The sequence below is a fragment of the Dendrobates tinctorius genome, unplaced genomic scaffold, assembly GCF_039654945.1.
Source record: "Dendrobates tinctorius isolate UK_male_01 unplaced genomic scaffold, ASM3965494v1 ptg000033l, whole genome shotgun sequence".
In the NCBI taxonomy this organism is placed as follows: domain Eukaryota; kingdom Metazoa; phylum Chordata; class Amphibia; order Anura; family Dendrobatidae; genus Dendrobates; species Dendrobates tinctorius.
In genome coordinates, this window is record NW_027361701.1 from 5,005,137 (window position 1) to 5,028,654 (window position 23,518).

Below are 23,518 nucleotides of genomic sequence, written 5' to 3' on the forward strand. Positions count from 1 at the left end.
AGTGGATTCTTCATACTGATGTGCAGGCTGAATGGATAGCTTATTATATTCCACATTATACATTTGTACTGTGAGTGATCATGTGCAGTTAGGATTACTGCAGTCAGTATATTCTCAGAACACATCGGTTTAATTCCTGTGCACACCTTACACCTTTCCTTGCAGAGAATCCACAGAAGAGTTTGCACAGACAGGGAGGATAATGCAGGCTTGAGTCTAGAAAGAGAAGACAGTATCCACGGCAGAATCCTGCAGGGGTGATCAGAGATCACACATAATGGCTGTATTATTACTGAGAAAGGAGTAAGACAGTGAGGAAAGCCACATTATGCATGCTGGGAGCCCCTGGCTGGAAATTGGGACCCCACTCCTCTGGAAAGTCAGGACTCTTGTATAATGGAAGTTTCAAAGGTAAAGGCTATGTTGTCGCACACAGAGTTTTTGCTGTTTGTTTTTCTGTAGCCAAAATCTGCTCTTTTGGCAGTAAACACACTGATCAGCCATTATAATGGACCAGCTTACAGGCCAGTTTTTTCTTGCACTGTACTTTCCACAACAGTGATGTAAGATATTGTAGTATTGTCCTATACACGTCAGTGGAACAATGCTGCAATATCATGCCTAGCCAGAAGAAAGTAATCCTGGTGCAAGTGATGTATGAATTGGTCTACAAGCTCCTGTAAATCTCTTGGAGGCTGCGTCATTCACACAACCAGCTGATAGTTGGACCTCGCCTACCGGTCTTTATGGTTTATACCATGCAAATTGCCTCTACAGTGAGAAAGAGGACTTGAACTCTATAGCGCCACCTGTTGGAAGTAGCGACCCTACAAGTCACAATCGACCCTTTAACGCGTCTTGCATTATGACTTAGGATTAAATCCAAATCAGAATCTCAATTTGCAGACACGGTGTTTCGGGCTATTGGCCCTCATCAGTGCAAAGTATGAGAACTGGTTTGGCTAGGTGAGAGGCTCTGGACTGAGGTCTAAGGGGTAAGGTTTCTTCTTGTGGAGAGTGACATACCAGCTCTGGCTTGTCAAGGTAAGGAGGAGGCTAAAGGGGCTGTCACACTAAGCCATATCGCTAGCAATATCGCTATAACGTCACTGGTTTTGTGACGTTATAGCGATATTGCTAGCGATATCGCTATGTCTGATGCTTACCTCCGACCGGCTCCCCCGCTGATTATCGCTGATCGCGCGAGAACGGCCTGGGCCATTTCTCGTCGTCAGCTTCCTGTGGCGCTGACGAGCGACGCGTGGACACGGGAGGGAGAACGTCAAGATCACCTCGTATGACAGGTAAGTAGCGACCCCCGACCGCTGCTATGTCGCTGGTGAGATCTGCCTGTGTGGCAGCTCACTAGCGACCACTTAGCGATGCACCAGCGATCCTGACCGCGTCATATCGCTGGTCGGGATCGCTGGTGCATCGCTAAGTGTGACAGTACCCTTATTCGCCTTGCAATGCTCCTCTGGGTAATTTAACATGCAAATTGCTTCTTCAGAGAGAAAGAGGCCTTGAACTCTATAAAGAGGAGCATTGCACAGTGAATAAGCCTCCTTACCTTGACAAGTCAGGGCTGGTTTATACCAAGCATCATCCTACAATTTTTAAAGACCATTAACTTCCAGGATCGGCCAAGATGAGAAGTGAGTATGACAACATCATGGTGTCCATGGCAACAGCCAGAAAGAATTGGGTCCTTCCAGCTTAGGCTACTTTCACACTAGCGTCGTGTGACGTACGTCGCAATGCGTCGGGCCGACGTACCGACGCACATTGTGAAAGATTTGCACCACGGGGGCAGCGGATGCAGTTTTTCAATGCATCCGCTGCCCCATTGTAATGTCCAGGGAGGAGGGGGCGGAGTTTCGGCCGCGCATGCGCGGTCGTAAATGGCGGACACGACGCACAAAAAACGTTACATGTAACATTTTTGTGTGCGTCGCGGCCGCCAAAACACGACGCATCCGTCGCACGATGGATGCGACGTGTGGCCATACATCGCAATGCGTTGCTAATGCAAGTCTATGGAGAAAAACGCATCCTGTGGGCAACTTTGCAGGATGTGTTTTTTCTCCAAAACGGCGCATTGTGACGTACGTCACACGACGCTAGTGTGAAAGTAGCCTTAATGATACTAGACACTTGGTCCACCACTCCAGAACTTTTTGCTGTAGGGAGCTACTTATTTCAGTTTTCTGTCACTAGCGTTGAGCAAAATGATTTACAGTACGGCTCATCACTAGTCCTTGGCTGCCAGACGAGTGCCGACTTCTCAGTTGGCTACAGGTTCTACGCTAGGGACGGGCTGCACCTCAGTGGGGAGGGTGCAGCTGTGCTGGAGGAGAAATTGGCTAGAAGGTTGGAGGAGTGTGTAAACTAGGGACGGGGGGAGGGTATTCCTTTTATAGGAGGGGAAGACAGTACAGATATAGACCTGGGCACAAATAATGAAATTAGGGGTGGGGGTGGCATGGGGTAGTGTTAGAACAGTTAATAATTTAAGAAAGAGTAGAGGTACAGAGAGATACATAAAGTGCATGTATACTAATGCCAGAAGCCTCGGCAACAAGATGGAGGAATTGGAGTTAATGTTGTTGGAACATAATTATGACATGGTGGGGATATCTGAGTCATGGCTGGATGAGAGCCATGACTGGGTGGTTAATTTACAGGGCTATAGTCTGTTCAGAAATGACAGAACAAATAAGCGAGGGGGAGGTGTGTGTTTATATGTAAAATCGTCCTTAATACCCATCCTTTGTGATAATATATATATGAATCTAATGAAAATGTAGAGTCTCTGTGGGTAGAGATAAGAGGAGGGGGAAAAATAATAAATTACTGATAGGGGTTTGTTACAAGTCTTCAAAAATAATGGAAGCAACAGAGAATATCGTGATAAAGCAAATAGACGAAGCAGTGACTCAAGGAGAAGTCATTATTATGGGGAACTTCAACTACCCTGAAATACATTGGGGAACTGAAACCTGCAGTTCCAGCAAAGGTAATAGGTTTTTGACAACTATGAGAGACAATTACCTTTCACAACTTGTTCAGGACCCAGCAAGAGGGGGGTCACTGCTAGACCTAATATTAACCAACAGGCCAGACCGCATATCAAATATTAGGGTTGAGGGTCACTTGGGTAATAGTGAACACAAAATAATAAGTTTTCATGTATCCTTTAATAAGATGTGTAGTAGAGGGGTTACAAGGACACTAAACTTTAGGAAGGCAAATTTCCAGCGGATGAGAGATGATCTTGGTGCAATTAACTGGGACGATATCCTGAGGCATAAAAATATACAAAGAAAATGGGAGACATTTATTAGCATCCTGAGTAGGACCTGTGTACAATATATACCGTATGGCAATAAACATGCTAGAAATAGGAGACCACTATGGATAAATAGAGCTGTAAGGGGTGCAATAAGAGATAAAAATAAAGCATTTAGAGAAATAAAGCAAGTAGGCAGTGATGAGGCATTAAATAAATACAGAAAATTAAATAAATTCTGTAAAAAGCAAATCAAGGCAGCAAAGATTGAGACAGAGAGACTCCTTGCCAGAGAAAGTAAAAATAATCCCAAAATATTCTTTCACTACATAAATAGTAAGAAACTAAAAAATGATAGTGTTGGTCCCCTTAAAAATAGTCTGGGTGAAATGGTGGATGAGGATGAGAAAAAAGCCAATATGCTAAATGACTTTTTTTTTTTCAACAGTATTTACACAAGAAAGTCCCAAGACAGATAACATGATCAGTGATAAAAACAATTCTCCATTAAATGATCACCTGTTTAACCCAGCAGGAAGTGCGGCAGCATCTAAAAATCACTAAAATTGACAAATTGCAAGGCCCGGATGGGATACACCCCCGAGTACTGCAGGAATTAAGTACAGTCATAGATAGACCATTGTTTTTAGTATTTAAAGATTCCATAATAACAGGGCCTGTACCACAGGACTGGCGTATAGCAAATGTGGTGCCAATATTCAAAAAGGGGACAAAAACTGAACTTGGAAATTATAGGCCAGTTTAACCTCAACTGTGGGCAAAATCCTGGAGAGTTTTCTAAGAGATACTATACTGGAGTATCTGAAGAAGAATAACCTCATGACCCAATATCAACATGGGTTTACAAGGGACGGTTCCTGTCAGACTAATGTGATAAGCTTTTATGAAGAGGGAAGTTCCGGACTGGACTAAGGGAATGCAGTGGACGTGGTGTACATGGACTTTTCAAAAGCTTTTGATGCGGTGCCACACAAAAGGTTGATACATAAAATGAGAACAATGGATATAGGGGAAAATAGGTGTAAGTGGGTTAAGAGCTGGCTCAGGGATAGGAAACAAAGGGTGGTTATTAATGGAGCACACTCGGACTGGGTCATGGTTAGCAGTGGGGTACCACAGGGGTCAGTTTTGGGCCCGCTTCTTTTTAACATATTAATGACCTTGTAGGGGGCATAGAGAATAGAATTTCAATATTTGCAGATGACACTAAACTCTGCAGGGTAATCTATAGAGAGGAGGACAATTTTATATTACAGGAGGATTTGTGTAAACTAGAAGCTTGGGTTGATAAATGGCAATTGAGCTTTAATGGGGATAAATGTAAGGTCATGCTCTTGGGTAGAACAAACAAGATGTATAATTATGCGCTTAATTGTAAAACACTGGGCAAAACAGTCACTGAAAAAGACCTGGGTGTATGGGTGGACGACAAACTCACATTTAGTGGCCAGTGTCAGGCAGCTGCTGCAAAGGCAAATAAAATAATGGGATGCATTAAAAGAGGCATAGATGCTCATGAGGAGAACATAATCTTATAGGGATACAAGTCACTAGTGCGACCACACTTAGAATATTGTGTACAGTTCTGGTCTCCAGTGTATAAGAAAGACATAGCTGAACTGGAGCTGGTGCAGAGAAGAGTGACCAAGGTTATTAGGGAACTGGGGGGTCTGCAATACCAAGACAGGTTATTACACTTGGGAAAAACGAAGGCTTAGGGGTGATCTTATTACAATGTATAAATATGAGGGGAGAGTACAAAGACCTTTCTAATGATCTTTTTACTCTTAGACCTGTGACGGGGACAAGGGGGCATCCTCTACGTCTGGAGGAAAGAAGGTTTAAGCATACTCACAGACGCGGATTCTTTACTGTAAGAGCAGTGAGACTATGGGAACTCTGCCATATGATGTTGTAATGAGTGATTTCCTACTAAAATTTAAGAAGGGATTGGATGCTTTTCTTGAAAAGTATAATATTATAGGTTATATACACTAGTTTCCTTGATAGGGCGTTGATCCCGGGAACTAGTCTGATTGCCGAATGTGGAGAAGGGAAGGAATTTTTTTCCCCAATGTGAAGCTTAGGCCTCTTTCACACTTCAGTTTTTTGTGTCAGTTAAAATCCGCCAAAAAGGCGGAATAGCGGATCCCTTTGTAACTGATGTGAACGGATGCCACAGGATCCGTTTTGTGACGGATCCGCAGAATGAAGAATTTTAAAGGAACCGCTGGCCGAGAGAGAGAGGATTTCAGGGTTAATTTTCTCCCTGAGGTCCTTTCTCTGGGCATGCGCAATGGAAAATGCGGATCCAACAACAAAAAAAAGTTGCAAGGTCCGTCCAGGCATGCCGGCGGATGAAAAAATTTTTGGCGGATCCTCACAAAAACGGATCCAACGGATGGCCATCCGTCAAGATCCACCAGTAATGCAACTCAATGGGGAAAAACGGATCCACAAAAAAAATGGCGGATCCGTTTTTTCAAAACCTGGCGGATTTTGACTGATTGTCAAAAACGGAAGTGCGAAAGATGCCTTACTCTTTGCCGCATGTATTTTTTTTTTTTATGCCTTCCTCTGGATCAACATGTTAGGATATGGGTTGAACTAGATGGACTTAGTCTCCCTTCAACCTTAAATACTGTGTTACTATGTGAGCCTTCTCCTCCTGGTGGCGTCCCTAAGGCTGTGTGCACACGTTGCGGATTCTGCTGCGGATCCGCAGCGTTTTTGGCCGTGTGGATCTGCAGCAGATTTTGCTGCGTTGTACAGGACCATTGTATTCAATGGAAATTAAAAAACGCAGTGCACATGCTGCGGATTTTTCCGCAGTTTCAAATACGCAGCATGTCAATTCTTTGTGCCGAATCCGCAGCGTTTTACACCTGCTCCATTGTCCAGGTGTCAAACCGCAGGCTAATCCGCAGGTAAACTGCAGGTCTTTTGACCTTCGGATTTACCTGCAGATTTTTCCAAATCCGCGTGGAAAAATCTGCAGCACCATTCACTATGTGTGCACATGGCCTAATGCCTAATCTGATTATCAGTCACGGCATCATCATTGCGGTGTGACACACATGAGGTCGTGCTGGGCTCACTATTCAGGAAAGACATTGGGATATTGGCGACCATGGGCTACTGATGTGGCCACTGGATCATGGTTCTGCATCTCTTCGCTCAGCTCTGTCTCTCATATTAACCGCTTCCCGACCGCCCACAGTAGATAAACGTTGGCGCTTGCTGGGCTTTGTGCAGTGCCGACGTTTATCTACTGTTGGCGGTTTTGTGTCCCCCGGGACCCCGACATACCTTATAACGCGGGGATCCCGGTGCACAATGCATGCTGGGACCCCCAACGTCATCGAGACCTGATTAGTTCAGGTCCTGATGACGTCAGCGTCACAGCAGCCAATGAGAGCGCTCGCTGGGAAAGCTGCTTGTTTCCCGGCGATCTCACTCATTGTAATGCGACTTCTCCCCTGATCTCACACTGACAGATGATCAGAGGTGAAGCAGCGTTACTGTGTGACGAGATCGCTGCCTAGCACAGCTGATCGCTGCCTGGCACAGCTGTGCCAGGCAGCGATCTTGTCACACAGTAACGCTGCTTCTCCTCTGATCATCTGTCAGTGTGAGATCAGAGGAGAAGTCGTGTTACTATGTGCCAGGCAGCGATCTTGTCACATAGTAACGCTGCTTCTCCTCTGATCATCTGTCAGTGTGAGATCAGAGGAGAAGTTTTGTTACTATGAATGAGATCGCAGGGCAGCGATCTTGTCACAAAAAGAAAAAAAAAGTAAAGAAAAAAAAAAAAAGCAGGCACGCAGGTTAGGGCTAGGGTTAGGGCTAGGGCTGGGATTAGGGTTATGGGTGTGTTGGTGTTATGGTTAGGGTTGGGATTAGGGTTAGGGGTGTGTTGGGGTTAGGGTTGGAATTAGAATTGGGGGTTTCCACTGTTTAGGTACATCAGGGGCTCTGTAAACGCAACATGACGCCCGCAGACCATTCCATCAAAGTCTGCATTTCAGAACGTCACGACTTCCCTTCCGAGCCCCGACGTGTGCACAAACAGTAGTTTTCTCCCACATATGGGGTACCAGCGTACTCAGGACAAATTGGACAACAACTCTTAGGGTCCAATTTCTCCTGTTACCTTTGTGAAAATAAAAATTGGGGGCTAAAAGTTCATTTTTGTGGAAAAAAAATGATTTTTTTTATTTTCACGGCTCTACATTATAAACTTTAGTGAAACACTTGGGGTTCAAAGTGCTCACCACACATCTAAATAACTTCCTTGGGGCATCTAGTTTACAAAATGGGGTCTTTTGTGGGGGCTTTCCACTGTTTAGGTACATCAGGGGCTCTGCAAACGCGACATGACACCCGCAGACCATTCCATCAAAGTCTGCATTCCAGAACGTCACTACTTCCCTTCCGAGCCCCACCGTGTGCCTAAACAGTAGTTTTTTTTCCACATATGGGGTATCAGCGTACTCAGGACAAATTGGACAACAACTTTTGGGGTCCAATTTCTCCTGTTACCCTTGTGAAAATAAAAATTGGGGGCTAAAAGGTCATTTTGTGGAAAAAAACAATGATTTTTTATTTTCATGGCTCTACGTTATAAACTTCTGTGAAGCACTTGGGGGTTCACAGTGTTCACAACACATCTAGATAAGTTCTTTAAGGGGTCTAGTTTCCAAAATGGGGTCACTTGTGGGGGTTTCCACTGTTTAGGTACATCAGGGGCTCTCCAAATGCGACATGGCATCCGATCTCAATTCCTGCCAATTCTGCATTGAAAAAGTCAAACGGCGCTCCTTCCGTTCTGAGCTCTCCCGTGTGCTCAAACAGTGGTTTAGCCCCACATACGGGGTATCGGTGTATTCGGGAGAAATTGCACAAAAAATTTTGTGGTTCATTTTCTCTTTACACTTGTGAAAATAAAAAAAAATGGTTCTGAAGTAAAATGTTTGTGAAAAAAAGTTAAATGTTTATTTTTTCCTTCCACATTCCATTCATTCATGTGAAGCACCTGAAGGGTTAATAAACTTCTTGAATGTGGTTTTGAGTACATTGAGAGGTGAAGTTTTTAGAATGGTGTCACTTTTGGGTATATTCTGTCATATTGACCCCCCAAACTCACTTCAAATGTGAGGTGGTCCCCAAAAAAATGGTGTTGTAAATTTTGTTGTAAAAATGAGAAATCCGCTGGTCAACTTTTAACCCTTATAACTTCCTAAAAAAAAAATTATGCTTCCAAAATTGTGCAGATGTAAACTAGACATGTGGGAAATGTTATTTATTAACTATTTTGTGCGATATCACTCTCTGATTTAAGGGCATAAAAATTAAAAGTTTGAAAATTGCAAAATTTTCTAAGTTTTCGCCAAATTTCGATATATTATTATTTATTTTTTTTAACAACTAAGCACAGTTTATATCTAAGAAATTTTACCACCATCATGAAGTACAATACGGCACGAGAAAACAATGTCAGAATCAGCAGGATCCGTTGAAGCGTTCTAGAGTTATGACCTCATAAAATGACACTGGTCAGAATTGAAAAAAATGGCCCAGTCACGAAGGCAAAAACAGGCTCGGGTGCAAAGGGGTTCATACAATTTGGCTACCAATGTTCAGTGAATGTTAAATGTGTGTCCTCATGTGAAAACTCTTTAGAAATAATAAAGGCTTGTGTATCACTGTATTGACATTTCACACTTCTAATAGTGGTGTGTGAGAAAACAAATGTTAATAAAACTTAGCAGATGTACATTTTGTGTTTTCTTTTTTTATATGCAGAATAAAAGACTTGGTTCTCTAAATAAGTTTAAGTCAAAAACCCGCTCAATTCTCCTGGCCACTGATGTCGCAAGTCGAGGCCTGGACATTCCACATGTGGATGTGGTTATAAATTTTGACATTCCAACACATTCTAAGGTGAGTATTGTTGGTTTGTATGATATATTATAATGTATGTCGGGAAGTATTCGGTCAATATCCTAAATAATAATTGTGCCCATATACAGGGCAGATCAGCAAATTCTGCTCTTATGTTTTTTTTCACACTGCCTTCCTGCATATTCCATTTTTTCCTTTTTTATATTCTCCATACAGTTCAGTGACCTGGGCCTTTATATTTAGAGATAATTTTCATGTTTTTTTTACTAAGGGGCGGTTTCTCACAGGGTGATGATGCAGAACAACCTCAGGACACACTTTGCTTGGTAAAAACCATACAAGTTACCACTAAATAAAAAGGCTGATTTATTTTGGAACCGCATGGCAGATTTAAAAGGGAAAAACCATTATACTCAAGCAGCAACAGGAATAAAATAAACTGTCCATTTCAGACCTGGTGTCAAGCCCTTTTTTTTTTTAAATTGCAATTTTTATTGAAAATTTTTCAAATTTTACAGAAAAAGAAAAAATAATTAGGCAATTTAGATTTTTCTCTGTCATTTATAGGTTAACAACCAATCTTATAACAAGTAGATAAAGAGTAACATTTTACAAATAAACACAGACTCAGACAAAAAAAAGTGGGGGGGAAATGAGGCGGAATGTTATAAACTATTTATATCCATCTCATAGAGGTCATATATTTATCATGGACCAAGCGGAATCCCAAGGAGACCAAACAAGGTTAAATCTCTCTACAGTATTGTCATTAAGGGCTGCCGGTATTCAAAGTTCCTGATATCTTTGATGCGAGAATATAGATCTAGTTGGGAAGGTGGAGAGGTTTGCTTCCAATGGTAGCAAACAGCGTGCTGCTGTTAACATGCAATCTAATGGATCTATTAGATATGCATTCAGGGAAAATATTTAATAGGAAGAGCTGAGGACTTAATAGGAGATCCACTCCAAAAACTGGTAGTTGAACTATCACCCAGAATGGTTTAATCAGTGGACACTCCCAAAAAATGTGAAATGAAGAACCTGTAGACAGGACGCAACGCCATCAAAGGGAAGGAATAGATGGGTCCATGTTATGTAAATTCAGGCATATGGGACCAGAGATGATGGATTTTGTACTGATTTTCTTTGTATTAAATATAAGAGGCAGTCTTGGGTGCTCTGATCCAAACATTTCTCCATTCTACCACGGTCAGTATTTTATCCAGATATTCCTCCCATTTAAGCATATAAGAGTGTCCAGTTAGGGAATCTGTGTCTGGAGCCTGCAGAATATTGTAAATACTAGATATTAAAAATCTTGTTGTTGAACTGTTCTAGCACAGTCTCTTGAAGGAGGTAGGAATTGAAGTCTGTAGACCATGGAACAATGATGAGGCAAAATGCCTAATTTTAATACACTGCTCAAAAAAATAAAGGGAACACTTAAACAGAATATAACTCCAAGTAGATCAAACTTCTGTGAAATCAAACTGTCCACTTAGGAAGCAACACTGACTGACAATCAATTTCACATGCTGTTGTGCAAATGGAATAGACAACAGATGGAAGTTATTGGCAATTATCAAGACATCCTCAATAAAGGAGTGGTTCTGCAGGTGGGGACCACAGACCACATCTGAGTTCCAATGCTTTCTGGTTGATGTTTTGGTTGCTTTTGAATGTTGCTTGTGCTTTCACACTCTTGGTAGCATGAGATTGACTCTACAACCCACACAAGTGGCTCAGGTAGTGCTGCTCATCCAGGATGTCACATCAATGCGAGCTGTGCAAGACTGCTTGCTGTGTCTGTCAGTGTAGTGTCCAGAGGCTGGAGGCGCTACCAGGAGAAAGGCCAGTACACCAGGAGACGTGGAGGGGGCCGTAGGAGGGCAACAACCCAGCAGCAGGACCGCTACCTCAGCCTTTGTGCAAGGAGAAACAGGGGGAGCACTGCCAGAGCCCTGCAAAATGACCTCCAGCAGGCCACATATGTGCATGTGTCTGCACAAACGGTTAGAAACAGACTCCATGAGGATGGTCTGAGTGTCCGACGTCCACAGATGGGGGTTGTGCTCACAGCCCAACACCGTGCAGCCCTCCAAAGAAATGCCACCCCACACGCATTGGTACTGAGATGTGGTCTGTGGTCCTCACCTGCAGAACCATTCCTTTATTGAGGGTGTCTTGATAATTGCCAATAATTTCCATGTGTTGTCTATTCCATTTGCAACAACAGCATGTGAAATTGATTGTCAATCAGTGTTGCTTCCTAAGTGGACAGTTTGATTTCACAGAAGTTTGATTCACTTGCAGATATATTCTGTTGTTTAAGTGTTTCCTTTATTTTTTTGAGCAGTGTATATTTTTTTTATGTTTTGGCGCTTTTATATAATAAAAACTATTTTATAAAAAAATAATCATTTTTGCATTGCTTTGTTCTGAGAGCTATAACTTTATTTTTCCGCTGATGGAGCTGTATGGCGACTCGTTTTTTTGCGGGATAAGATGACGTTTTCAGCGTTACCATGTTTATTTATATCTATCATTTTCATCGCGTGTTCTTCCGCTTTTTGTTCGGTGGTATGATAAAGCATTAGTTTTTGCCTTGTTTTTTATTTTATGGTGTTCACTAAAGGGGTTAAATAGCGAGACAGTTTTATAGATCGGGTTGTTGCAGCGAAGGCGATAACAAATGTGTACTTTTATTGTTTACATTTTTTTTTATTTTTTTTAACCCCTTAATGACCAGGGGTAATTTTGGTTTTACATTTTCATTTTTCCCTCCCCTTCTTTCCAGAGCCATAACTTTTTTATTTTTCCGTTTATATGGCCATATGAGGGCTTATTTTTTGCGGGACGAGTTGTACTTTTAAATGACATCATTGGTTTTACCATATCGTGTACTCAAAAACGGGAAAAAAATTCCAAGTGCGGTGAAATTGCAAACAAAGTGCAATCCCACACTTGTTTTTTGCTTGGCTTTTTTGTTAGGTTCACTAGATGCTAAATCTGACCAGCCATTATGATTCTCCAGGTCATTACGAGTTCATAGACACCAAACATGTCTATGTCCTCTTTTATCTAAGTGGTGAAAAAAAATTCCAAAGTTTGCTAAAAAAAAAAAAAAAAAAAAAAAAATTTGCGCAATTTTCCAAGACCCGTAGCATCTCCATTTTTCATGATCTGGGGTCGGGTGAGGGCTTATTTTTTTCCGTGCCAGACTGACGTTTTTAATCATACCACTTTTGTGCAGATACGTTCTTTTGATCACCCGTTATTGCATTTTAATGCAATGTCTTGGTGACCAAAAAAACTTAATTCTGGCGTTTTGAATTTTTTTCTCGCTACGCCGTTTAGCGATCGGGTTAATGCTTTTTTTTATTGATAGATCGGGCGATTCTGAACACGGCAATACCTAATATGTGTATGTGGGATTTTTTTTTTACTGTTTTATTTTGATTGGGGCGAAAGGGGGGTGATTTGAACTTTTAGGTTTTTTTAATTTTTTTTATTTTTAAACATTTTTTTTTTTTAACTTTTGGCATGCTTCAATAGCCTCCATAGGAGGCTAGAAGCTTGCGCAACCCGATCGGCTCTGCTACATATGGGCGATGAGCAGATCGCCCATATGTAGCAGATTTACTGCTGTGCTTTCAGTGCCGACCACCGGGTGGCGCTGAAAGCCATATGCCTGGAACAACCATAGAGGTCTCAAAGAGACCTCTGGTTGTCCAGGCAACATGACGCCGACCCCCGATCACGTGACGGGGGTCAGCGATGACGTCATTTCCGGCCCGGCGGCCGGAAATGCTATTTAAATGCCCGCTTTCAGCATTGACAGCGGCATTTATCTAGTTAATAGGCGCGGGCGGACGGCGATTCCGCTCGCGCCTATTGCGGGCACATGTCAGCTGTTCATAACAGCTGACATGTCCCGGCTTTGATGCGGGCTCAGCGCCGGAGCCCTCATCAAAGCAGGGGAAATGTCTGATGACGGACTGTGTCCGTCATTGGACATTAAGGGGTTAAATATTTTTACAATATTTTTTTTTTAAAACTTTTTCCTAACTTTTTTACTTTGTCCCACTATGAGACAATCATTTTTTTTTTCGCTTCTATATCATACACTGACACAGGGAGACTTGCTGATTATGCGCTGTGCACGATCAACAAGTTTCCTAACTCTGGTGACCCGGCTGTCGTCATGACAACATCCGCTCACCATGGCAACGATCAGGACCCCGTATCATGCCGTGGGGTCTCCGATCCAAAGGCAGAGGGGCTGTCAGCTCTGCGCTGGCTCCCGGAATGCTGCGATCTTGTTTGATTGCAGTATTTCGGGGGTTGAAGTGCCTGGAGCTGTCTGTGACCGCTCTTGGCACCTAGTGCCGGGTGTCAGCTGTGAGAATCAGCTGACATTCAGCCGCGATCGACCGCACACCCCCGTGAGCGCCTCCGATTGCAATGACTTAATGATCCTTCCATGGTCAAACAGGCCCAGGTCACATGGACTGATTATGTCAGAAAGGGGTTAAAAACAGCACCCCTCGACATATTGAAAACTGCTGTCAGGTAGTTTATTAACCCTTCAGGTGATTTTAGGAATTAATGTAAAGTGGTATGACAGAAATGAAAAAAATTGCATTTTTACCACCTAAATGTTGCTAACTTCTAAACAGACCGCTGTAGCCGGGAGACTCTAAAAGCCGCTATTTTGTTGTGAATTGCCATGGCAAACATCAGGACCACACAATCATGATCTTTAGGTGCCGATGGGGTAAATAGGAAGCCCTCACCCTCTGTTAACCATTTATATGATGTAATCACTTTTGACTGCAGCATCTAGGCGGTTAAACAGTTATGGACGTTGTCAGCTATAGTGTACAGCCGACAGCTACTGGATGGTCACCTGTATGGGGATGCTATTCTCTTATAGCTGAGTCCCTTTTCATTGTTACGTGAAGTGTAATGGGTGAACACTAATCAGTAATGCATTTAATGTTTTCATCTAGTCTTCTCCATTGATCGCGGCCCGGTGTCAGCTGATTATCACAGCGGACACCCAGCACTATGTGTCACACATTAACCCCTGGCACACTGCGATGAAACATGATCGCAGTGTACCGGGGGTACAGGGAAGCATCGGGCAGGGAGGGGGCTCCCTGCGTGCTTCCCTGAGAGCCCTGGAGCGACGCGATGTGCTGCGTCGCTATGAGGGTCCTCCCTGCAGGCCCCCAGAACCAATATGGCCGCGGGGTCCTTCGGATTCCTGCAGGGAGGCGGCTTCCTCACTGCCTGAGAGCAGGCACGGAGGAAGCCTGCAGCAGCGCCTGTCAGATTGCTGATCTGACACAGCGCTGTTCTAAGTGATGTCCCCCCCCCCCCGGGACAATATAGTAAAATAAAAGAAAAAAAAACTTGGAAAAATAATAAAAGATCCTATATAAATGAAAAAAAAATCTATATATACATACTCGTGTATAAGCCGAGATTTTCAGCCCATTTTTTGGGGGACTGAAAGTCCCCCTCTCGGCTTATACACGAGTCCTATACCTGGGGGTCGTGGGGGAGGGGGAGCGAGGGTGTCAGAGATCATAATTACCCCCTCCCGGCGTGGTCTCTGCAGCCCCCCGCTTCTCCACGGTCTCCCTTCCTGCCTTCAGCAGTCACGTGGTACCGCTCATTAAACTCATGAATATGCGCATATTCATGAGTGTAATGAGCGTTATCATGTGACCACTGAAAGCAGGAAGGGAGACCGTGGAGAAGCGGGGCTGCAGAGACCACGCCAGGAGAGGGTAAGTATAGCTATATTCACCTGTCCCGGGTCCATCCATTGCTGCTCACCGCTGTCTGCTGCATCCTCTGTCTGTGACGTTTAGGCAGCAGGGGGCGCAGTGACTTGGTTAGTGTGCGCTGCGCCCTCTGCTGGCTGAACAGTCACTGACACAGGAAGCAGGCAGACAGCGGTGAGCAGCAATGGACCCCGGACAGGTGAATATCTCAGGTGCTGGGTCCTGAGCTCGAGAGGTGAGTATGGCATTTTTTTATTTTTTTTTTGCAGCATATGGGGGCATAATCTATGGAGCATTTTATGGGGGCATAATCTATGGAGCATTTTATGGGGGCATAATCTGTGGAGCATTTTATGGGGGCATAATCTGTGGAGCATTTTATGGGGGCATAATCTATGGAGCATCTTATGGGGGCATAATCTATGGAGCATCTTATGGGGGAATAATCTATGGAGCATTTTATAAAGGCATAATCTATAGAGAATTTTATGGAGCATCTTATGGGGGAATAATCTATGGAGCATTTTATGGAGCATCTTATTGGGGCATAATCTATGGAGCATCTTTTGGGGGAATAATCTATGGAGCATTTTATGGGGCCATAACCTTTATGGAGCGTTATATGGGGCATATTATTCTATGGAACATCTTATGGGGGCATTATTAACCTTTGTGCAGCATTATATGGAGTGTATTTGGTATGGAGCATCTTATGGGGCCCATCATGAACTGTATGGAGCTTTATATGGGGCTCCTGATTCAATATGGATATTCAAAAACATTTAACCTACTGATGTCTCAATTAATTTTACTTTTATTTGTATCTGTTTTTATTTTTGAAATTTACCAGTAGCTGCTGCATTTTCCATCCTAGGCTTATACGCGAGTCAATAAGTTTTCCCAGTTTTTTGTGGCAAAATTAGGGGGGTCGGCTTATACACAAGTATATACGGCAAATTATTTTTTTTTCTAAATAAAAAAAGCAAAAAAACAAAGTATACATATTTAGTATCGCCACGTCCGTAATGACCCGCCCTATAAAACTGACCCACTAGTTAACCCCTTTAGTGGACCCCTTCAAAACAAAAAATAAAAACAGCAAAAAACAATGCTTTATTATCATACCGCCGAACAAAAAGTACAATAACGCGCAATCAAAAAGACGGATATGAATAAACATAGTACCGCTGAAAACATCTTGTCCCGCAAAAATTGAGCTGCCATACAGCATCATCAGCGAAAAAATAAGATATAGCTCGCAGAATAAAGCGATGCAAAAATAATTATTTTTTTATATAAAATTGGTTTTATTGTATAAAAGCACCAAAACATAAAAAACAACATAAATCAGGTATCGCTGTAATCATACTGACCCGAAGAATAAAACCCCTTTATCAATTTTACCACACGCGGAACGGTGTAAACGCACCCCCCAAAAGAAATGCATGAATTACTGGTTTTTGTTCATTCTGCAACCCAAAAATCAATAAAAAGCAATCAAAAAATGGCACGTGCCCAAAAATAGTACCAATAAAAATATCAACTCGTCCCTCAAAAATTAAGACCTCACATGACTCTGTGGGTCAAAATATGGAAAAATTATAGCTCTCAAAATATGAGGCAAAAACTTTTTTTTACAATAAAAAGCATCTTTTAGCGTATCACAGCTGCCAAACATAAAAACCCGCCACAAATAGTAAATCAAACCCCCCTTTACCACCCCCTTACTTAGTGAAAAATAATAAAATAAAAAAAATGTATTTATTTTCTTTTTCCCATTAGGACTAGGGTTAGGGCTGGGGCTGAGATTAGGGTTAGGGGTGTATTGGGGTTAGGGTTGGAGTTAGAATTGGGGGGTTCCACTGTTTGGGAACATCAGGGGCTCTCCAAATGCAACATGGCGTCTGATCTCAATTCCAGCCAATTCTGCTTGTGGGAGGTTTCCACTGTTTAGGCACATCAAGGACTCTCCAAATGCGACATGACACCCGCAGACCATTCCATCAAAGTCTGCATTCCAAAACGTCACTACTTCTCCTGTGAGCCCCGACGTGTGCCTATACAGTGGTTTACCCCCACATATGGGGTATCAGCGTACTCAGGGCAAATTGGACAGCAACTTTTGTCGTCCAATTTCTCCTGGTACCCTTGGGAAAATAACAAAAATTGGGAACTAAAAGGTCATGTTTGTGGAAAAAATGATTTTTATATTTTCACGCCTGGGCGTTATAAACTTCTGTGAAGCACTTGGGGGTTCAAAGTGCTCACCACACATCTAGATAAGTTCTTTGGTGGTTCTAGTTTCCAAAATGGGGTAACTTGTGAGGGGTTTCCACAGTTTAGGCACATCAGGGACTCTTCAAATGCGACATGACACCCGCAGACCAGTCCTTCAAAGTCTGCATTCAAAAACGTCACTACTTCCCTTCCGAGCCCCAACGTGCCCATACAGTAGTTTTCTTCCACATATAAAATAATCTTTATTTTTATATAGCGCTAACATATTCTGCAGCACTTTACAGTTTGCAGACATTATCATCACTGTCCCCGATGGGGCTCACAATCTAAATTCCCTATCAGTATGTCTTTGGAGTGTGGTAGGAAACCCACGCAAACATGGGGAGAACATACAAACTCCTTGCAGATGTTGTCCTTGGTGGGATTCGAACCACTGAGCCACCGTGCTGCCCACCACATATGGGATATCAGCGTACTCGGGACAAATTGGACAACAACTTTTGGGGTGCAATTTATCCTGTTACCCTTGGGAAAATAAAAAAAAAATGGGGACTAAAAGGTCATGTTTGTGGAAAAAAGTTTTTTTTTTATTTTCACGCCCGGGGCGTTATAAAACTTATGTGAAGCACTTGGTGGTTCAAAGTGCTCAACGCATATCTAGATAAGTTCCTTGGGAGGTTTCCACTGTTTAGGCACATAAGAGACTCTCCAAATGCAACATGGCGTCCGATCTCAATTCCAGCCAAAAAAGTCAAATAGCGCTGCTTCCCTTCTGAGCTCTGCCATGCGCCCAAATAGTGGTTTACCCCCACATATGAAGTATCAGCTTACTCAGGATAAATTGCACAATAACTTTATGGGGCCTGTTTCCCTTGGGAAAATAAAAATTGGGGGTGAAAAGATCATTTTTGTGGAAAAAATATGATTTTTTAGTTGTACGGCTGTATGTTATAAACTTCTGTGAAGCCCTTGGTTCAAACTTCTCACCACACATCTAGATAAGTTCCTTGGTGGGGTCTAGTTTCCAAAATGGGGTCACTTGTGGGGAGTTTCCACTGTTTAGGCACATTAGGGGCTCTCCAAACGTGAAATGGCGCCCGATCTCAATTCCAGCCAATTTTGCGTTAAAAAAGTCTAACGGCGCTCGTTTCCTTCCAAGCTCTGCCATGCGCTGAAACAGTGGTTCCCCCCACATATCAGATATCACCATACTCGGAACAAATTGCACAATAACTTTTGCAGTCCAATTTCTCGTGTTGCCCTTCTTAACCCCTTAACGACCAGGGGTATTTTTGGTTTTACATTTTCATTTTTCCCTCCCCTTCTTTCCAGAGCTATAACTTTTTATTTTTCCTTTTATATGGCCATGTGAGGGCTTATTTTTTGCGGGACGAGTTGTACTTTTAAATGACATCATTGGTTTTACCATATTGTGTACTCGAAAACGGGAAAAAAAATTCCAAGTGCGGTGAAATTGCAAAAAATGTGCAATCCCCCACTTGTTTTTTGCTTGGCTTTTTTGTTAGGTTCACTAGATGCTAAATCTGACCTGCCATTATGATTCTCCAGGTCATTACAAGTTCATAGACACCAAACATGTCTATGTCCTCTTTTAGCTAAGTGGTGAAAAAAAATTCCAAAGTTTGCTAAAAAAAAAAAAAAAAATTTGTTCAATTTTCCGAGACCCGTAGCGTCTCCATTTTTCATGATCTGGGGTCGGGTGAGGGCTTATTTTTTCCGTGCCGGACTGACGTTTTTAATGATACCACGTTTGTGCAGATACATTCTTTTGATCGCCCGTTATTGCATTTTAATGCAATGTCTTGGTGACCAAAAAAACTTAATTCTGGCGTTTTGAATTTTTTTATCGCTACGCCGTTTAGCGATCGGGTTAATGCTTTTTTTTTATTGATAGATTGGGCGATTCTGAACACGGCGATACCTAATATGTGTATGTGGGATTTTTTTTTTTACTGTTTTATTTTGATTGGGACGAAAGGGGGGTGATTTGAACTTTTAGGTTTTTTTAATTTTTTTTTATTTTTAAACATTTTTTTTTTTTAACTTTTGGCATGCTTCAATAGCCTCCATAGGAGGCTAGAAGCTTGCTCAACCCGATCGGCTCTGCTACATATGGGCGATGAGCAGATCGCCCATATGTAGCAGATTTACTGCTGTGCTTTCAGTGCCGACCACCGGGTGGCGCTGAAAGCCATATGCCTGGAACAACCATAGAGGTCTCATAGAGACCTCTGGTTGTCCAGGCAACATGACGCTGACCCCCGATCACGTGACGGGGTCGGCGATGAGGTCATTTCCGGCCCGGCGGCCGGAAATGCTATTTAAATGCCCGCTGTCAGCTTTGACAGCGGCATTTAACTAGTTAATAGGCGCGGGCGGATGGCGATTCCGCTCGCGCCTATTGCGGGGACATGTCGCTATTCATAACAGCTGACATGTCCCGGCTTTGATGCGGGCTCAGCGCCGGAGCCCTCATCAAAGCAGGGGAAATGTCTGATGACGGACTGTGTCCGTCATTCTACATTAAGGGGTTAAAATAAAAAAAATTGGACCTGAAGTAATTTTTTTGGGGAAAAAAAGTTAAATGTTCATTATTTAAAAATTCAAAAAATTCCTGTGAAGCAGCTGAAGGGTTAATAAACTTCTTTAATGTGGTTTTGAGCACCTTGAGGGGTGCAGTTATTAGAATGGTGTCACTTTTGGGTATTTTAAATCACATAGACCCCACAAAGTGACTTCAAATGTGATGTGGTCCCTAAAAATAAAATGGTGTTGTAAAAATAAGAAATCGCTGTTCAACTTTTAACCCTTTTAACTTCCTAACAAAAAAAAATTTTGGTTCCAAAATTGTGCTGATGTAAAGTAAACATATGTGAAATGTTACTTAAGTTTTTTGTGTGCCATATATCTGTGATTTAAGGGCATAAAAATTCAAAGTTGGAAAATTGCAACATTTTCAAAATGTTCGCCAAATTTCCATTTTTTTCACAAATAAACGCAAGTTATGTGAATGAAATTTTACCACTATCATGAAGTACAATATGTCACGAGAAAACAATGTCAGAATCACCAGGATCTATGGAAGCGTTCCAGAGCTATTTTAAAGAGCTAGCATAAAGGGACAGTGGTCAGAGTTGTAAAAATTGGCCCGGGCATTAACATACAAACCACCCTTGGGAGTAAAGGGGTTAGTACAGAATGGGATAATTCTGTCTTTCTCTATAAGAAGATGGAGAGCGTGGCTCTTCTTTATCATGGATAGCTCTCTTGCTAGTTTTGCTTGGTCTGATTTTGGGAGGTCTTTCAACATTGGATTTTGGTAGCAGTTATCAGAAGTTTTTTTTTTGGCTATAAAGTATCATTCAGTTTTTTCAGGAGGACTTAAAGATGTTGTCCACTATTTGAACCACTTCTCATACCCCACCCTTGGCCCCAATAAATTACTAAAGCTTATACTCTCCTCCCGTGCTGGCGCTGTTATCCTGTGGTGTCAGCACTCGCTGTCCCCAGGACTCCTGTGCTATTGTTGTGACACGGTGCCCAATCAGCATCACTGTTCCAGCATCCTGTCAAATTGCGCATGAAGAGGAAGTCCCTGATCAGCTGCAGCTCAGACCTCCTCTTCTTGTTCGATTTGTCCGAAGGCGGAGACTGTGACCACAGCGCTGATTGGGTGCCTCGTCACAACTGTACAGGGGCACCGAGATAGTGAGTGCTGACACCATGGCAACAGCGCCAGTACGGGAGGGCAGAATAAGTTCTATTATTTTTTGGGGGCCAAACATTTTGATCAAGAAAGGGTTTTCCTAGTAGTGGACAACCTTTTTAAGGTTGTACCCTAATGGGGGACACAAAAAAAGAAACGTGCAGAATATCGAACATCTAATTTACTATTTTTTATATCTTTGCCCATTTAAATGTTTAACTGGGGTAAATGTCAAAATTCAGTTTTTGTTTGTTCTCTAAATAGTTAGGCATTCCTGGTTTTCAATCTACACTTTATAGCACAGAATTCAGTTGGATATATCCAACCCACTTTTTTTTTATTGTGAACACATATTGAATAGGAATCCATTTAGGATCCAAAAGAGTCTGCTCTTTTTAGTGAGTGGCGTAAGGAGAACCAGATCACCAAAAAGAGCCGGACTGCCCTTCAGTAGCGGCCACGACGCATCACACTGGAAACTCCCCATTATGTAAAATCATCTCTGAAGGCAGAGTTATTGGCAGGCAGCGTCCTCCCCAGATGATTTATCCACAAGCCATCTGACATGACACACATGGAGGACTCTCCTCAGCAGTCTATAACCTGTATGCCCATATTAATGGTTTAGATAGGGTAAATGTGGTCACAGATTCCCTTTTTAGAGCTGCTTTTACAAAACTTTAGACAAAGTACAGATATTGGACCCCATGTTCTTCCTAAAAGGTATTGTTTGGTCCAAATTGATAAGTCTGCAGTCCCTCTGTGTGACTGCAGACTTGTGAATCTCCCCAGGGCACGCATTGTGCGCTGAGGGGAATTGCCAGTCCTTGACCTGGGTAAGGAGGGTATGTATGAGTTATACAAACTCCTGGCCGTAGCCCATCTAGTGGGCATGGCCATGCTTTATACACTTGCATTGAAGGAGGCGCTCCCAGTCTAGTGGTGTGGCTGTGCAGTGGCCCACTGACCTGGAGTATGTATAACTACCCTCCATTCCCAGATCAGAAAACGGCGACTCTTCGCAGTGCGTGCCCTGGCAAGATTGGACCGGACAAATCCTTTAATTGCATCCTTGTTAAGATCAATTTACTTAAGATAATTGTGAACCAGCCTTTCTAGGAACACTAGTTTCACTCTAATCTTGCAATCTAAACAGGCTGTTGATGATCGAGCAAAACTCTGGTTCGTCTCATCGTAGACCAGAGGTTAGCAGCATTTGAAAAGTATTGGATGTGTGGGTGCTCCCAGATTTCGTGCATTCAGTCATGACTTAAAGAACATTTACTGGTCTGGTAATTTTGAAGGTGAATAGAAATGTTTCTTTTTGCTTAGCTTCTGATTTCTCTCTTACAGGATTACATACACAGAGTAGGCCGGACAGCTCGTGCTGGAAGATCTGGGAAAGCAATTACTTTTGTGACACAGTAGGTTGTTTTCTGCATTTAAATTGTAAGACTAAAAGATTCACCCATGGGCCAGAAGCTGTATGTTACCCATAGCAACCAGTCCAGATCATTGGAAGGTTCTTTCTTTTTTTTTACAGAAGTGTTACAATTGATCACCACAGAATTTTGGGCCTTAAAGAGCACGTTACAGCAGTTTTTTCAAACTAAATATTTATATTTTTGTATCTGCCTAATTTTTTGGACCATAAGACGCACCTTACCATAAGGTGCACCCCAAGCTTAGAAAGCAGAAAATTGAAGAAAAAAAATACATTTTTTCTTATTAAAACTTCTCTGACTGTGTAAAGTAGAGGGAGTCGTTATCATGAATTTTAATGTACTATGGTAGAATAAGGAGTTAATAAATCTATTGTTAGTGTCTCTGTAGTGTTAGACACACAACACAGCTCTGCTACTTACACATATACATACATACATACATACCGTACAGACCAAAAGTTTGGACACACGTTCTCATTCAAAGAGTTTTTTTTCTTTTTTTTTCCTTTTCATGACTATGAAAATTGTAGATTCACTCTGAAGGCATCAAAACTATGAATTAACACATGTGGAATTATATAATTAACAAAAAACTGTGAAACAACTGAAAATGTGTTATATTCTAGGTTCTTCAAAGTAGCTACCTTTTGCTTTGATTACTTTTGATACGGTGCCACACAAAAGGTTGATACATAAAATGAGAACAATGGGGATAGGGGAAAATATGTGTAAGTGGGTTAAGAGCTGGCTCAGGGATAGGAAACAAAGGGTGGTTATTAATGGAGCACACTCGGATTGGGTCACGGTTAGCAGTGGGGTACCACAAGGGGTCAGTTTTGGGCCCGCTTCTTTTTAACATATGTATTAATGACATTGTAGGGGGCATAGAGAGTAGAATTTCAATATTTGCAGATAACACTAAATCAATACAGAGGAGGACAATTTTATATTACAGGAGGATTTATGTAAACTAGAAGCTTGGGCTGATAAATGGCAAATGAGCTTTAATGGGCATAAATGTAAGGTCATGCACTTGGGTAGAACGAATAAGATGTATAATTATGTGCTTAATTGTAAAACACTGGGCAAAACTGTCACT

General features: G+C 42.3%; 1 protein-coding gene across 1 annotated transcript in view; it reads left to right on the plus strand.

Annotated features, from left to right (window-relative positions):
* Positions 1–23,518, plus strand: part of LOC141087469 (probable ATP-dependent RNA helicase DDX47) — an 83,833-nt gene that overhangs the window by 50,169 nt on the left and 10,146 nt on the right. Inside the window, exons 5-6 of the mRNA XM_073573026.1 lie at positions 9,116–9,253; positions 22,328–22,398. Coding sequence (XP_073429127.1) covers positions 9,116–9,253; positions 22,328–22,398 — 209 coding nt within the window. The remainder of the gene's footprint in view (positions 1–9,115; positions 9,254–22,327; positions 22,399–23,518) is intronic.